This window comes from Mustelus asterias, unplaced genomic scaffold (genome assembly GCF_964213995.1).
Source record: "Mustelus asterias unplaced genomic scaffold, sMusAst1.hap1.1 HAP1_SCAFFOLD_3109, whole genome shotgun sequence".
NCBI lineage: Eukaryota > Metazoa > Chordata > Chondrichthyes > Carcharhiniformes > Triakidae > Mustelus > Mustelus asterias.
The window spans coordinates 18,989-35,000 of NW_027593054.1; the positions used below are offsets into that span (position 1 = coordinate 18,989).

The following is a 16,012-nucleotide window of genomic DNA, read 5'->3' on the forward strand; positions in this document are numbered from 1 at the left end:
CAGCACGGGGTTAGATACAGAGTAAAGCTCCCTCTACACTGTCCCCATCAAACACTCCCAGGACAGGTACAGCACGGGGTTAGATACAGAGTAAAGCTCCCTCTACACTGTCCCCATCAAACACTCCCAGGACAGGTACAGCACGGGGTTAGATACAGAGTAAAGCTCCCTCTACACTGTCCCCATCAAACACTCCCAGGACAGGTACAGCACGGGGTTAGATTTCTGTAACCTCCTCCAGTCCCTACACCCACTCCCTTTCTCTGTAACCTCCGAGGACCCTCCGAGATCTCTACGTTCCTTCAATTCCAGCCTCTCGAGTATCCCTCGATTCCCATCGCTCCACCATTGGCAGCCGTGCCTCCAGCTTCCCGGGAGGCCCTCAGCTCTGGACTTCCCTCCTGATGCGCGATTAAATCACTCGGGAGGCTGGATTGTACCCGGGAAATAAAGGCTTTTATTACTGACAAGAATGGAGCACACTATATACAATACAATCCCAGACTAAAGGGTCTCCAGGCAGTGCAGTGACCTTTATACTTCCCCAGGTAGGCGGAGCCAACTGTAGTGTACCACAGAACAATATCAACAGGTAGAACAGCCCAACCCTAACCCCAACAGTGACAACAGTAACCTATCTACAAACCCCCCTAGTGCTGACCATCCGTGGCTCAGCACTCATAGTGGTAACCAACTATGGTTCACCACACCTCCCTAAAACTCTCCACCTCTCTGTCTTTTTCTCCCTCTCTCTCTCTCGCTGTCTCTGTCTCTTTCTCTGTCTCTCCTTGTCTTTCTCTCTCTCTCTCAGTCTCTCTCTCTCTCTCTCTCTCAGTCTCTCTCTCTCTCTCTGTCTCTCTCTCTGTCTCTCTCTCTCTGTCTCTCTCTCTGTCTCTCTCTCTCTCAGTCTCTCTCTCTCTGTCTCTCTCTGTCTCTCTCTCTCTCTGTCTCTCACTCTCTCTCTGTCTCTCTCTCTCTCTCTGTGGGTGGGTTCAGGCTGTATTTGGGGGGATGTATTATCGCAGTGGACTGAGGCTGGAATTTAACTGACCTTTGACCCCGGTTCCATCTCCAGGTCACCTTGACGATCGAGAGGCTGCCGAGGTTCGGGGCGGCGGAGAGTTTGAGCTGTTCGTTCGGGGGGTATCTCACCGAGGCCAATATCCTTGGCAGAGAGGTGACCTGCCTGTCTCCGGAGCCGGTCAGAATCCCCGGCAACGACCCCGGCAAAGGTCAGAGTGCATGGGGTCAAGAAGAGGGTGGGCCTGAGGAGCGGGGGAGCGGTCAGTGTGTGAGTCCCAAGAGGCATCGGTCAGTGTGTATGACCTGATGGGGATCAGTCAGTGTGTGTGTCCCGAGGGGGAGCGGTCAGTGTGTGTGTCCCGAGGGGGAGCGGTCCGTGTGTGTGTCCCGAGGGGGAGCGGTCAGTGTGTGTGTCCCGAGGGGGAGCGGTCAGTGTGTGTGTCCCGAGGGGGAGCGGTCAGTGTGTGTGTCCCGAGGGGGAGCGGTCAGTGTGTGTGTCCCGAGGAGGATCGGTCAGTATACGTGACCTGAGGGGGATCAGTCAGTGTGTGTGTCCCGAGGGGGAGCGGTCAGTGTGTGTGTCCTGAGGGGGATTGGTCAGTGTGTGTGTCCCGAGGGGGAGCGGTCAGTGTGTGTGTCCCGAGGGGGAGCGGTCAGTGTGTGAGTCCCAAGAGGCATCGGTCAGTGTGTATGACCTGATGGGGATCGGTCAGTGTGTGTGTCCCGAGGGGAATTGGTCAGTGTGTGTGTGCCCGAGGGAATTGGTCAGTGTGTGTGTCCCGAGAGGAATTGGTCAGTGTGTGTGTCCCGAGGGGAATTGGTCAGTGTGTGTGTCCCAAGGGGGATTGGTCAGTGTGTCTCTGGCCATTGTCCGAGCTGTGTTGTTAATGGTGTCTGTATTTCCCACACAGATCACGTGCGGTTGGAGTTGGCGCTGCGTTTCGGGGAGCTGACCCTCGTGTCCACCGAGTTTGTGTTCTACGATTGCCGCTCGCTAACCTTCCTCCAGCCGGCCTCTTCGTAAGAACCTTCCACACTCTCCACACTCACAGGGAACAGAGCTAGGAAAGCCCCAGGCTCCAGACCGGCCTACTATCAGCCCCTACACCCCCTCCCTATCTCTGTAACCCCCTCCAGCCCCTACACCCCTCCCTATCTCTGTAACCCCCTCCAGCCCCTACACCCCCTCCCTATCTCTGTAACCCCCTCCAGCCCCTACACCCCCTCCCTATCTCTGTAACCCCCTCCAGCCCCTACACCCCCTCCCTATCTCTGTAACCCCCTCCAGCCCCTACACCCCCTCCCTATCTTTGTAACCTCCTCCAGCCCCTACACCCCCTCCCTATCTCTGTAACCCCCTCCAGCCCCTACACCCCCTCCCTATCTCTGTAACCCCCTCCAGCCCCTACACCCCCTCCCTATCTCTGTTAACCCCTCCAGCCCCTACACCCCCTCCCTATCTTTGTAACCTCCTCCACCCCCTACACCCCCTCCCTATCTCTGTAACCTCCTCCAGCTCCTACACCCCTCCCTATCTCTGTAACCCCCTCCAGCCCCTACACCCCCTCCCTATCTCTGTAACTTCCTCCAGCCCCTACACCCCTCCCCATCTGTGTAACCTCCTCCAGCCCCTACACCACTCCCTATCTCTGTAACCTCCTCCAGCCCCTACACCCCTCCCTACCTCTGTAACCTCCTCCAGCCTCTACACCCCTCCCCATCTGTGTAACCTCCTCCAGCCCCTACACCCCTCCCTATCTCTGTAACCTCCTCCAGCCCCTACACCCCCTCCTTATCTCTGTAAACCCCCCTGTATGTGTGAGTCCCACATTCTCTCCCCCACTCCTCCCGTGGGAGCGAGTCCCACATTCTCCCCCACTCCCCGTGGGAGCGAGTCCCACATTCTCCCCCACTCCCCGTGGGAGCGAGTCCCACATTCTCCCCCACTCCTCCCGTGGGAGCGAGTCCCACATTCTCCCCCACTCCCCGTGGGAGCGAGTCCCACATTCTCCCCCACTCCCCGTGGGAGCGAGTCCCACATTCTCCCCCACTCCCCGTGGGAGCGAGTCCCACATTCTCCCCCACTCCTCCCGTGGGAGCGAGTCCCACATTCTCCCCCACTCCTCCCGTGGGAGCGAGTCCCACATTCTCCCCCACTCCCCGTGGGAGCGAGTCCCACATTCTCCCCCACTCCCCGTGGGAGCGAGTTCCACATTCTCCCCCACTCCCCGTGGGAGCGAGTCCCACATTCTCCCCCACTTCCCGTGGGAGCGAGCCCCACATTCTCCCCCGAATCCCCCGAACCTACACATATTTGGATACTAAGGGGCAATTTAGCACGGCCAATGCACCCTAACCGGCACCTCTTTCAGACTGTGGGAGGAAACCGGAGCACCCGGAGGAAACCCACGCAGTCACGGGGAGAATGTGCAAACTGCACACAGACAGTGACCCGAGCCGGGAATCGAACCCGGGTCCCTGGCGCTGAGAGGCAGCAGTGGGAAACGCAGTACGAGCCATGTCTGACTCGGAGAGTTAGTTCGAAGGCACCGTGGGGAGGATGTCCCTCAGTAACTGTCAGAGGGCTTTGCGAAGGGTTTGACCGGGCGTAGACACTGACATGACCTTCCTTTGTTTTTGGACCCCCCCTCCCCCCACCCCAGGTGCCGGGCGTGCGTCACCAGTGAGTGGAACTGTAAATGGTGTTTGGAATCGCATCTCTGTACGTACAAAGCAGATTGCAAGAAGCCACTCTTAAACCAGAACGTGAGTTCAGCTGACCCCATCTTCTCACAAAACTAGGTCCACATATTTCAGGAGGTATATCGAGTGCCTCAAAGCACTGTGGGAGGGTCAGTGCTGAGGGAGCGCCGCACTGTGGGAGGGTCAGTGCTGAGGGAGCGCCGCACTGTGGGAGGGTCAGTGCTGAGGGAGCGCCGCACTGTGGGAGGGTCAGTGCAGAGGGAGCGCCGCACTGTGGGAGGGTCAGTGCTGAGGGAGCGCCGCACTGTGGGAGGGTCAGTGCTGAGGGAGTGCCGCACTGTGGGAGGGTCAGTGCTGAGGGATCACTGCACTGTGGGAGGGTCAGTGCTGAGGGAGCGCCGCACTGTGGGAGGGTCAGTGCTGAGGGAGTGCCGCACTGTGGGAGGGTCAGTGCTGAGGGAGCGCCGCACTGTGGGAGGGTCAGTGCTGAGGGAGCGCCGCACTGTGGGAGGGTCAGTGCTGAGGGAGCGCCGCACTGTGGGAGGGTCAGTGCTGAGGGAGCGCTGCACTGTGGGAGGGTCAGTGCTGAGGGAGCACTGCACTGTGGGAGGGTCAGTGCTGAGGGAGTGCCGCACTGTGGGAGGGTCAGTGCTGAGGGAGCGCCGCACTGTGGGAGGGTCAGTGCTGAGGGAGCGCCGCACTGTGGGAGGGTCAGTGCTGAGGGAGCGCCGCACTGTGGGAGGGTCGGTGCTGAGGGAGCGCCGCACTGTGGGAGGGTCAGTGCTGAGGGAGCGCTGCACTGTGGGAGGGTCAGTGCTGAGGGAGCGCCGCACTGTGGGAGGGTCAGTGCTGAGGGAGCGCCGCACTGTGGGAGGGTCAGTGCTGAGGGAGTGCCGCACTGTGGGAGGGTCAGTGCTGAGGGAGCGCCGCACTGTGGGAGGGTCAGTGCTGAGGGAGCGCCGCACTGTGGGAGGGTCAGTGCTGAGGGAGCGCCGCACTGTGGGAGGGTCAGTGCTGAGGGAGCGCCGCACTGTGGGAGGGTCAGTGCTGAGGGAGCGCCGCACTGTGGGAGGGTCAGTGCTGAGGGAGCGCCGCACTGTGGGAGGGTCAGTGCTGAGGGAGCGCCGCACTGTGGGAGGGTCAGTGCTGAGGGAGCCCCGCACTGTGGGAGGGTCAGTGCTGAGGGAGCGCCGCACTGTGGGAGGGTCAGTGCTGAGGGAGCGCCGCACTGTGGGAGGGTCAGTGCTGAGGGAGCGCCGCACTGTGGGAGGGTCAGTGCTGAGGGAGGGGTGCGGTGGGGGCTGTGTTGGGGGTGGTTCAGAATGATTGCCCCTCTCTCTGGACTGACCCGTCACTCTCTCTCTCTCTCTGCCTCAGGACCACCAGTCTGCGATGAGGGGTCCCGACCTTTGCCCCTACGTGGAGCGGATCGAGGGGTCTCCGCTGATTCCCGTGGGGCAACACAGAGCGCTGAAGCTGATTGGATGGAACCTCAACCTATTGGAGGTGAGTCTTTTGTCGTCGGGCTTAACGGAATATTCCAGAATCGATAAGAGCCCCTCCTCCACGCAAAGAGCCCCGCCTCCCCGCACGGAGCCCCGCCTCCCTGCACAGAGTCCCGCCTCCCTGCACAGAGCCCCGCCTCCCTGCACAGAGCCCCGCCTCCCTGCACAGAGCCCCGCCTCCCCGCACAGAGCCCCGCCTCCCCGCACAGAGCCCCGCCTCCCCGCACAGAGCCCCGCCTCCCCGCACAGAGCCCCGCCTCCCCGCACAGAACCCCGCCTCCCCTCACAGAACCCCGCCTCCCCACACAGAGCCCCGCCTCCCCGTAGAAAGCCCCCCACCCTCCCTATTTGAGTATTCATTCCTGGGACACGGGTGTCGCTGGCTGGGCCAGCATTTATTGCCCATCCCTAGTTGCCCTTGGAGGGCAGTTGAGAGTCACCCACATTGCTGTGGCTCTGGAGTCCCATGTTGGCCAGACCGGGTAAGGACGGCAGATTTCCTTCCCTAAAGGAACCAGATGGGTTTTTCCGACAATCGACAACAGGTCATCAGTAGATTCTTCATTCCAGATATTTTATATTGAATTCAAACTCCACCATCTGCCGTGGCGGGATTCGAACCCGGGTCCCCGGAACATTCGCTGCGTTTCTGGATTAATAGTGATAATACCACTAGGCCATCGCCACCCCAGCCCCAGATAGCCATCTCTGCCGATCTCATGGCCTCTTAAGCCTGACAACATCCAAGTGCGGCTCTGTAATGATTCTGAAGGTGAATACATTGTGATCACTGTTCACTCTTGGCTCCCCAACGCTGGAATATCCTCGACTTCTCGGAGTCCATTCTCCGGAACCGGTTCCGCTAATGGCGCGTTTTCCATTCGGAGAGAGACAGGGATCCAGGAAATTCTCCTGGCGCCGTTTCAGGTTCCAAACACCCTAACACTCAGTTGAGAATGTTTGCTTTGCCCCCTCAGGGTGAGCAATCGGGGTATCAGTGTGTGCTCGACGTGGGTAACCCCCCACAGAAACTGAAGGCAGTTGTACAGAAAGACCAACAAAATCACAGGAAGTACATCATCGACTGCCAGGAAAACCAGGTACTGAAAACCGACATAGAGATACCCGGGAGTGAGTTACAGACTGGAATCTAATCGAGGGGTTCGGGATGGTTTATATATAGAATAACAGATACCCGGGAGTGAGCTACAGACTGGAATCTAATCGAGGGGTTCGGGGTGGTTTATATATAGAATAACGGATACCCGGGAGTGAGCTACAGGCTGGAATCTAATCGAGGGGTTCGGAGTGGTTTATATATAGAATAACAGATACCCGGGAGTGAGTTACAGACTGGAATCTAATCGAGGGGTTCGGGGTGGTTTATATATAGAATAACAGATACCCGGGAGTGAGCGACAGACTGGAATCTAATCGAGGGGTTCGGGGTGGTTTATATATAGAATAACAGATACCCGGGAGTGAGTTACAGACTAGAATCTAATCGAGGGGTTCGGGGTGGTTTATATATAGAATAACAGATACCCGGGAGTGAGTTACAGACTGGAATCTAATCGAGGGGTTCGGGGTGGTTTATATATATAGAATAACAGATACCCGGGAGTGAGCTACAGGCTGGGATCTAATCGAGGGGTTCGGGGTGGTTTATATATAGAATAACAGATACCCGGGAGTGAGTTACAGACTGGAATCTAATCGAGGGGTTCGGGCTGGTTTATATATAGAATAACAGATACCCGGGAGTGAGCGACAGACTGGAATCTAATCGAGGGGTTCGGGGTGGTTTATATATAGAATAACAGATACCCGGGAGTGAGTTACAGACTGGAATCTAATCGAGGGGTTCGGGGTGGTTTATATATAGAATAACAGATACCCGGGAGTGAGTTACAGACTGGAATCTAATCGAGGGTTTCGGGGGGGTTTATATATAGAATAACAGATACCCGGGAGTGAGTTACAGACTGGAATCTAATCGAGGGGTTCGGGGTGGTTTATATATAGAATAACAGATACCCGGGAGTGAGTTACAGACTGGAATCTAATCGAGGGGTTCGGGGTGGTTTATATATAGAATAACAGATACCCGGGAGTGAGTTACAGACTGGAATCTAATCGAGGGGTTCGGGGTGGTTTATATATAGAATAACAGATACCCGGGAGTGAGTTACAGACTGGAATCTAATCGAGGGGTTCGGGGTGGTTTATATATAGAATAACAGATACCCGGGAGTGAGTTACAGACTGGAATCTAATCGAGGGGTTCGGGGTGGTTTATATATAGAATAACAGATACCCGGGAGTGAGCTATTGACTGGAATCTAATCGAGGGGTTCGGGGTGGTTTATATAGAGAATAACAGATACCCGGGAGTGAGTTACAGACTGGAATCTAATCGAGGGGTTCGGGGTGGTTTATATATAGAATAACAGATACCCGGGAGTGAGTTACAGACTGGAATCTAATCGAGGGGTTCGGGGTGGTTTATATATAGAATAACAGATACCCGGGAGTGAGTTACAGACTGGAATCTAATCGAGGGGTTCGGGGTGGTTTATATATAGAATAACAGATACCCGGGAGTGAATTACAGACTGGAATCTAATCGAGGGGTTCGGGGTGGTTTATATATAGAATAACAGATACCCGGGAGTGAGTTACAGGCTGGAGTCTAATCGAGGGGTTCGGGGTGGTTTATATATAGAATAACAGATACCCGGGTGTGAGTTACAGACTGGAATCTAATCGAGGGGTTCGGAGTGGTTTATACAGAATACCAGATACCCGGGAGTGAGTTACAGACTGGAATCTAATCGAGGGGTTCGGGGTGGTTTATATATAGAATAACAGATACCCGGGAGTGAGTTACAGGCTGGAATCTAATCGAGGGGTTCGGGGTGGTTTATATATAGAATAACAGATACCCGGGTGTGAGTTACAGACTGGAATCTAATCGAGGGGTTCGGAGTGGTTTATACAGAATACCAGATACCCGGGAGTGAGTTACAGGCTGGAATCTAATCGAGGGGTTCGGGGTAGTTTATATATAGAATAACAGATACCCGGGAGTGAGTTACAGACTGGAATCTAATCGAGGGGTTCGGGGTGGTTTATATATAGAATAACAGATACCCGGGTGTGAGTTACAGACTGGAATCTAATCGGGGGGTTCGGGGGGGTTTATATAGAATAACAGATACCCGGGAGTGAGTTACAGACTGGAATCGAATCGAGGGGTTCGGGGTGGTTTATATATAGAATAACAGATACCCGGGAGTGAGTTACAGACTGGAATCGAATCGAGGGGTTCGGAGTGGTTTATATAGAATAACAGATACCCGGGAGTGAGTTACAGACTGGAATCGAATCGAGGGGTTCGGAGTGGTTTATATAGAATAACAGATACCCGGGAGTGTGTGAGAGAGGCAGTGAATGTGCCTGTTTTACTTTCCTGTGCAGTTTCAGTACTCGGGGGAGAGAATGGAATATGAAGTTGATGTTTTTCTGGAGACTGAGTTCCCTTTCCGAATCGACAGCTTGGCTGATTTGAAAGGTGAGTGGTTGGATATCCGTCTTCCGGGAGCAGGTCTGGAACGTTCAGGCGTCACCGGGTGTCGGGAGCTGGAGCCGAGACCTCTCACCTTGCCATCTGGAGTGGGAGACGAAGTGATCCGACTCTGCCACTGTTTGGAGGAATGGCTCAGGCTGGGGGTGGAGGGGGGGGGGGTGGAGGAATGGGGGAGGCGGGGAGATGGTGTTCTGAGGCCAATATTTTTCCCACAGCTGACAGCGATGGATGATCTGGGTGTTTATCATGTGGCGATTTGCGGGATCTTCCTGTGTGCCAATTTTCTGCCCCCGTTTCCCGCTTGGATGGGAGGGTGAGCTGTGAGGAGGATGCAGAGATGCTTCAGTGTGATTTGGACAGGCTGAGTGTGTGGGTATCTGCATGGCAGATGCAGCATAATGTGGATAAATGTGAGGTAATCCACTCTGGTAGCAATAATAGGAAGACAGATTATTACTCGAATGGGTGTAAATTGAGAGAGGCGGAAACTCAGCGAGACCTTGGAGTCCTCGTGCATCAGTCGCTGAGAGTAAGCGCGCAGGTACAGCAGGCAGTAAAGAAGGTGAATGGTATGTTGGCCTTCATAGCGAGAGGATTGGAGTATCGGGATAGGGATGTTTTGCTGCAATTGTACAGGGCGTTGGTGAGGCCACACCTGGAGTATTGTGCACAGTTTTGGTCTCCTTATCTGAGGAAGGATGTCCTTGCTATAGAGGGAGCGCAGCGAAGGTTTACCAGGCTGATTCCTGGGATGGCAGGTCTGTCATATGAGGAGAGACTAAGTGGGTGAGGATTATATTCACTGGAGTTTAGAAGAGTGAGAGGGGATCTCATAGAAACTTATAAAATTCTAACAGGGTTAGACAGGGTAGATTCAGAAAGAATGTTCCCGATGGTGGGGGGAGTCCAGAACTAGGGGTCATAGTTTGAGGATAAGGGGGAAACCTTTTAGAACTGATGTGGAGTTGCCTGCATTGGACTGGGGTAAGCACAGTAAGAAGTCTCACAACACCAGGTTAAAGTCCAACAGGTTTATTTGGTAGCACAAGCTTTCGGAGCGCTGCTCCTTCATCAGGTGAGTGCAGGATTTGTTTCACAAACAGGGCGTATCGAGAGACAAACTCAATTACAAGATAATGGTTGGAATGCGAATCTTATCAGGTAATCAAGTCTTAAAGATACAAACAATGTGAGTGGAGAGAGGGTTAAGCACAGGTTAAAGAGATGTGTATTGTCTCCAGCCAGGAAAGTTAGTGAGATTCTGCAAGTCCAGGCAAGTCGTGGGGGTTACAGATAGTGTGACATGAACCCAAGATCCCGGTTTAGGCCGTCCTCATGTGTGCGGAACTTGGCTATCAGTTTCTGCTCAGCGACTCTGCGCTGTCGTGTGTCGTGAAGGCCGCCTTGGAGAACGCTTACCCGAATATCAGAGGCTGAATGCCCGTGACTGCTGAAGTTCTCCCCAACAGAACTGAGGTGAGGAGAAATTTCTTCACCCAGAGGGTGGTGAATGTGTGGAATTCACTCCCACAGAAAGTAGCTGAGGCCAAAACGTTGTGTAATTTCAGGAAGGAATTAGATATCGCTCTTGGGGCGAAAGGGGTCGAGGGATATGGGGGGGAAGGTGGGGATCAGGATATTGAATTCGATGATCAGCCGTGATCGTAATGAATGGGGGAGAAGCTGGAAGGGCCGAATGGCCTCCTGCTTCTAGTTTGGATGTTTAGTGGTGGGGGGTTTGGGTGGACAGTGTCTGTGATTCTCTCTCCCCCTCCTGCAGTCACCCTCTACAACTGCGCCATCGGCCGTCCAGACTGCAGCCGTTGTCAGGTGACCGAGGACAGATTCGGCTGCGTCTGGTGTGGGACGGGGGCGCCCAGCTGCGTCTACCGGGATTCCTGCCACGCCCGGGTGGTCCACACCTGCCCACTACCCGACATCCAGCAGGTGAGCTCGCGCCGGTTTTACATTCATACCCCCCCCTCACACCCCCCACCTCACACCCCCCCCCTCACACCCCCCACCTCACACCCCCCACCTCACACCCCCCCCCTCACACCCCCCACCTCACACCCCCCACCTCACACCCCCCCCTCACCCCCCCCACCTCACACACCCCCCCTCACACCCCCCCCCTCACACCCCCCCCTCACACCCCCCACCTCACACACCCCCCCCTCACACCCCCCCCTCACACCCCCCACCTCACACCCCCCACCTCACACCCCCCCCTCACCCCCCCCACTCACACCCCCCCCTCACCCCCCCCACCTCACTCACCCCCCCTCACCCCCCCACCTCACACACCCCCCCTCACACCCCCCTCACACCCCCCACCTCACACACCCCCCCCTCACACCCCCCACCTCACACCCCCCCCTCACACCCCCCACCTCACACACCCCCCCCTCACACCCCCCACTCACACCCCCCACCTCACACCCCCCCCCACACCCCCCACCTCACACCCCCCCCTCACACCCCCCCCCTCACAACCCCCACCTCACACCCCCCCCTCACACCCCCCCCTCACACCGCCCCCCTCACACCCCCCACCTCACACCCCCCACCTCACACCCCCCACCTCACACCCCCCACCTCACACCCCCCACCTCACACCCCCCACCTCACACCCCCCCCCCTCACACCCCCCACCTCACACACCTTACCCCAGCTTCCCGCCATCGGTCGTGAGCCGGGACGCACAGCGGGCTGTTCGACTACGGGGGGCGCCGCGGCAGTGCCCGTCCTCCGTCTACCGTCACGCTGGGTCAGGTGTCAACAGGGTTCGGGGTTCGCAAGGTCGCGCATCGCTCCGAGTGAAGGTCTTCCTCTCAGTCAAACCATATCAGTCCCAGGACATTTCAACTTGATTAACTTTGATTTGATTTCGAACATAGAACATAGAACAGTACAGCACAGAACAGGCCCTTCGGCCCACGATGTTGTGCCGAGCTTTATCTGAAACCAAGATCAAGCTATCCCACTCCCTATCATCCTGGTGTGCTCCATGTGCCTATCCAATAACCGCTTAAATGTTCCTAAAGTGTCTGACTCCACTATCACTGCAGGCCGTCCATTCCACACCCCAACCACTCTCTGCGTAAAGAACCTACCTCTGATATCCTTCCTATATCTCCCACCACGAACCCTATAGTTATGCCCCCCTGTAATAGCTCCATCCACCCGAGGAAATAGTCTTTGAACGTTCACTCTATCTATCCCCTTCATCATTTTATAAACCTCTATTAAGTCTCCCCTCAGCCTCCTCCGCTCCAGAGAGAACAGCCCTAGCTCCCTCAACCTTTCCTCATAAGACCTACCCTCCAAACCAGGCAGCATCCTGGTAAATCTCCTCTGCACTCTTTCCAGCGCTTCCACATCCTTCTTATAGTGAGGTGACCAGAACTGCACACAATATTCCAAATGTGGTCTCACCAAGGTCCTGTACAGTTGCAGCATAACCCCACGGCTCTTAAACTCCAACCCCCTGTTAATAAAAGCTAACACACTATAGGCCTTCTTCACAGCTCTATCCACTTGAGTGGCAACCTTTAGAGATCTGTGGATATGGACCCCAAGATCTCTCTGTTCCTCCACAGTCTTCAGAACCCTACCTTTGACCCTGTAATCCACATTTAAATTAGTCCTACCAAAATGAATCTCCTCACATTTATCAGGGTTAAACTCCATTTGCCATTTTTCAGCCCAGCTTTGCATCCTATCTATGTCTCTTTGCAGCCTACAACACCCCTCCACCTCATCCACTACTCCACCAATCTTGGTGTCATCAGCAAATTTACTGATCCACCCTTCAGCCCCCTCCTCTAAGTCATTAATAAAAATCACAAAGAGCAGAGGACCAAGCACTGATCCCTGTGGCACTCCGCTAGCAACCTGCCTCCAGTCCGAAAATTTTCCATCCACCACCACCCTATGTCTTCGATCAGACAGCCAGTTACCTATCCAATCTGCCAACTTTCCCTCTATCCCACACCTCCTCACTTTCATCATAAGCCGACCATGGGGGACCTTATCAAACGCCTTACTAATATCCATGTATATGACATCAACTGCCCTACCTTCATCAACACACTTAGTTACCTCCTCAAAAAATCCAATCAAATTTGTGAGGCACGACTTGCCCTTCACGAATCCGTGCTGACTATCCCGGATTAATCCGCATCTTTCTAAATGGTCGTAAATCCCATCTCTAAGGACCTTTTCCATCAATTTACCAACCACCGAAGTAAGACTAACCGGTCTATAATTACCAGGGTCATTTCTATTCCCTTTCTTAAACAGAGGAACAACATTCGCCACTCTCCAGTCCTCTGGCACCATCCCCGTGGACAGCGAGGACCCAAAGATCAAAGCCAAAGGCTCTGCAATCTCATCCCTTGCCTCCCAAAGAATCCTAGGATACATTTCATCAGGCCCAGGGGACTTATCGACCTTCAGTTTATTCAAAACTGCCAGTACATCCTCCCTCCGAACATCTATTTCCTCCAGCCTATTAGCCTGTAACACCTTCTCTTCCTCAAAAACATGGCCCCTCACCTTGGTGAACACTGAAGAAAAGTATTCATTCATCACCTCGCCTATCTCTACTGACTCCATACACAAGTTCCCACTACTGTCCTTGACCGGCCCTAACCTCACCCTGGTCATTCTTTTATTCCTCACATAAGAGTAAAAAGTCTTGGGGTTTTCCTTGATCCGACCCGCCAAGGACTTCTCATGCCCCCTCCTAGCTCTCCGAAGCCCCTTTTTCAGCTCATTCCTTGCTAACTTGTAACCCTCAATGGAGCCATCTGAACCTTGTTTCCTCATCCCTACATAAGCTTCCCTCTTCCTTTTCACAAGACATTCCACCTCTTTCGTGAACCATGGTTCCCTCACTCGGCCATTTCCTCCCTGCCTGACAGGGACATACCTATCAAGGACACCCAGTATTTGTTCCTTGAAAAAGTTCCACTTTTCATGAGTGCCTTTCCCTGACAGTTTCTATTCCCATCTTATGCCCCCTAATTCTTGCCGAATCGCATCATAATTACCTCTCCCCCAATTGTAAACCTTGCCCTGCCATACGGCCCTATCCCTCTCCATTGCAATAACAAAAGACACCGAATTGTGGTCACTATCTCCAAAGTGCTCTCCCACAACCAAATCTAACACTTGGCCCGGTTCATTTCCCAGTACCAAATCCAATGTGGCCTCACCTCTTGTCGGCCTATCCACATATTGTGTCAGGAAACCCTCCTGCACACACTGCACTAAAGCTGCCCCATCCGAACTATTTGACCTACAAAGGTTCCAATCAATATTTGGAAAGTTAAAGTCCCCCATGACAACTACCCTGTGACCCCCACACATATCCATAATCTGCTTAGCAATTTCTTCCTCCACATCTCTATTACTATTTGGGGGTCTATAGTAAACTCCTAACAACGTGACCACTCCTTTCCTATTTCTAACCTCAGCCCATATTACCTCAGTAGGCAGATCCCCCTCAAAGTGCCTTTCCGCAGCCGTTAAACTATCCTTGATTAACAATGCCACTCCTCCACCTCTTTTACCAGCTTCCCTACACTTACTGAAACATCTATACCCCGGAACGTCCAACAACCATTCCTGTCCTTGTTCTACCCACGTCTCCGTAATGGCCACAACATTGTAGTCCCAAGTACCAATCCACGCCCCAAGTTCATCTAACTTGTTCCGGATGCTCCTTGCATTGAAGTAGACACACTTCAACCCACCTTCCTGTCTTCTCTTGAGAGAGACAGGGGCGAGACGGGGGGAGAGACGGGGGGGTGAGACGGGGGGTGAGACAGGGGAAGAGATGGGGGGCGAGACGGGGGGCGAGACGGGGGGAGAGACAGGGGGAGAGATGGGGGGAGAGACGGGGGGAGAGACAAAGATTGAGAGAGTGATAGCGAGAGACAGAGAGTGGGAGGTGCATAAGGAGAGACAGAGACAGAGAGATGGTGGGAGTGATAGAGGGTCAGGGAGAGAGATAGAGGGAGAGAGTGAGGGGGAGAGGGAGAGGGGGGGAGAGAGAGAGAGAGAGAGGGGGGAGAGGGAGAGGGGGAAAGAGAAAGAGGGGGAGAGAAAGAGAGGGGGAGAGAGGGGGAAAGAGAAAGAGCGGAAGAGAGATAGAGGGCGGGAGGGAGAGAGAGAGAGGGGGAGTGAGAGAGAGAGGGAGTGAGGAAGGGGAGACAGGGAGGGGTTTGATTTGATTTATTATTGTCAAAACATACCGTTCATAGAGAAGGAAAGGAGAGGGTGCAGAATGTAGTGTTACAGTCTTAGCTAGGGTGTAGAGAAAGATCAACTTAATGTGAGGTCGGTCCATTCAAAAGTCTGACAGCAGCAGGGAAGAAGCTGTTCTCGAGTCGGTTGGTTCATGACCTCAGACTTTTGTATCTTTTTCCCGATGGAAGAAGGTGGAAGAGAGAATGTCCGGGGTGCGTGGGGTCCTTGATTATGCTGCTGCTTTTCCCGAGGCAGCGGGAAGTGTAGACAGAGTCAATGGATGGGAGGCTGGTTTGAGTGATGGATTGGGCTACATTCGCAACCCTTTGTAGATTGTGGTCTTGGAAATCACTGGACATCACTACAGGAGTTCCTCAGGATTAGAATTCCAGGCCCCAACCATCTTAAGCTGCTTCATCAATGACCTTCCTTCCATCGTAAGGTTGGACATCATTAAGTCTGACTAAACCCCAACTGTTTTTATATTTTGACATTAGTGTGAGGACAAGGTGTTTCACTCCAGGTGTGATTCTACCGACAAACTGGGAAGCTTTTACCAACACAAACTTTATTTACCAACACAGTTTAACAATAACAAATGAATCAGCTTAACATTTAACAATTCAACAATATTTAAACAAGACAAGATACAATTCCTAACTGCTAACCTATCTCTGTTAGTTCCAATTCAAGCAATACTCTTCTTATGGATTTAAAGTTCTCTTCACATTCAGTTAGAAACTTCCAGGCTCACATACTGCACTTTTCAGAGTCCGAGAGCGTTTTGTACACTTCTGGAGAGAGAGGGACAGAGAGACACCTGTCTTTTGACAGCCCCACACAGCAGCCTCCAGAGACAGAGAGAGACAGAGAGAGAGAGACAGAGACAGACAGACAGAGAGAGAGAGAGACAGAGAGAGAGAGACAGAGACAG

The 16,012-nt window shown here is 53.9% G+C and overlaps 1 protein-coding gene across 1 annotated transcript in view; it reads left to right on the plus strand.

Annotated features, from left to right (window-relative positions):
• LOC144490284 (plexin-B3-like) overlaps positions 1-16,012 on the plus strand; it is a gene marked incomplete at its 3' end in the record, with an annotated part of 38,771 nt that overhangs the window by 18,325 nt on the left and 4,434 nt on the right. The window contains 7 exon segments of the mRNA XM_078208062.1: positions 1,076-1,232; positions 1,935-2,043; positions 3,687-3,789; positions 5,104-5,232; positions 6,209-6,331; positions 8,712-8,805; positions 10,601-10,767. Coding sequence (XP_078064188.1) covers positions 1,076-1,232; positions 1,935-2,043; positions 3,687-3,789; positions 5,104-5,232; positions 6,209-6,331; positions 8,712-8,805; positions 10,601-10,767 — 882 coding nt within the window.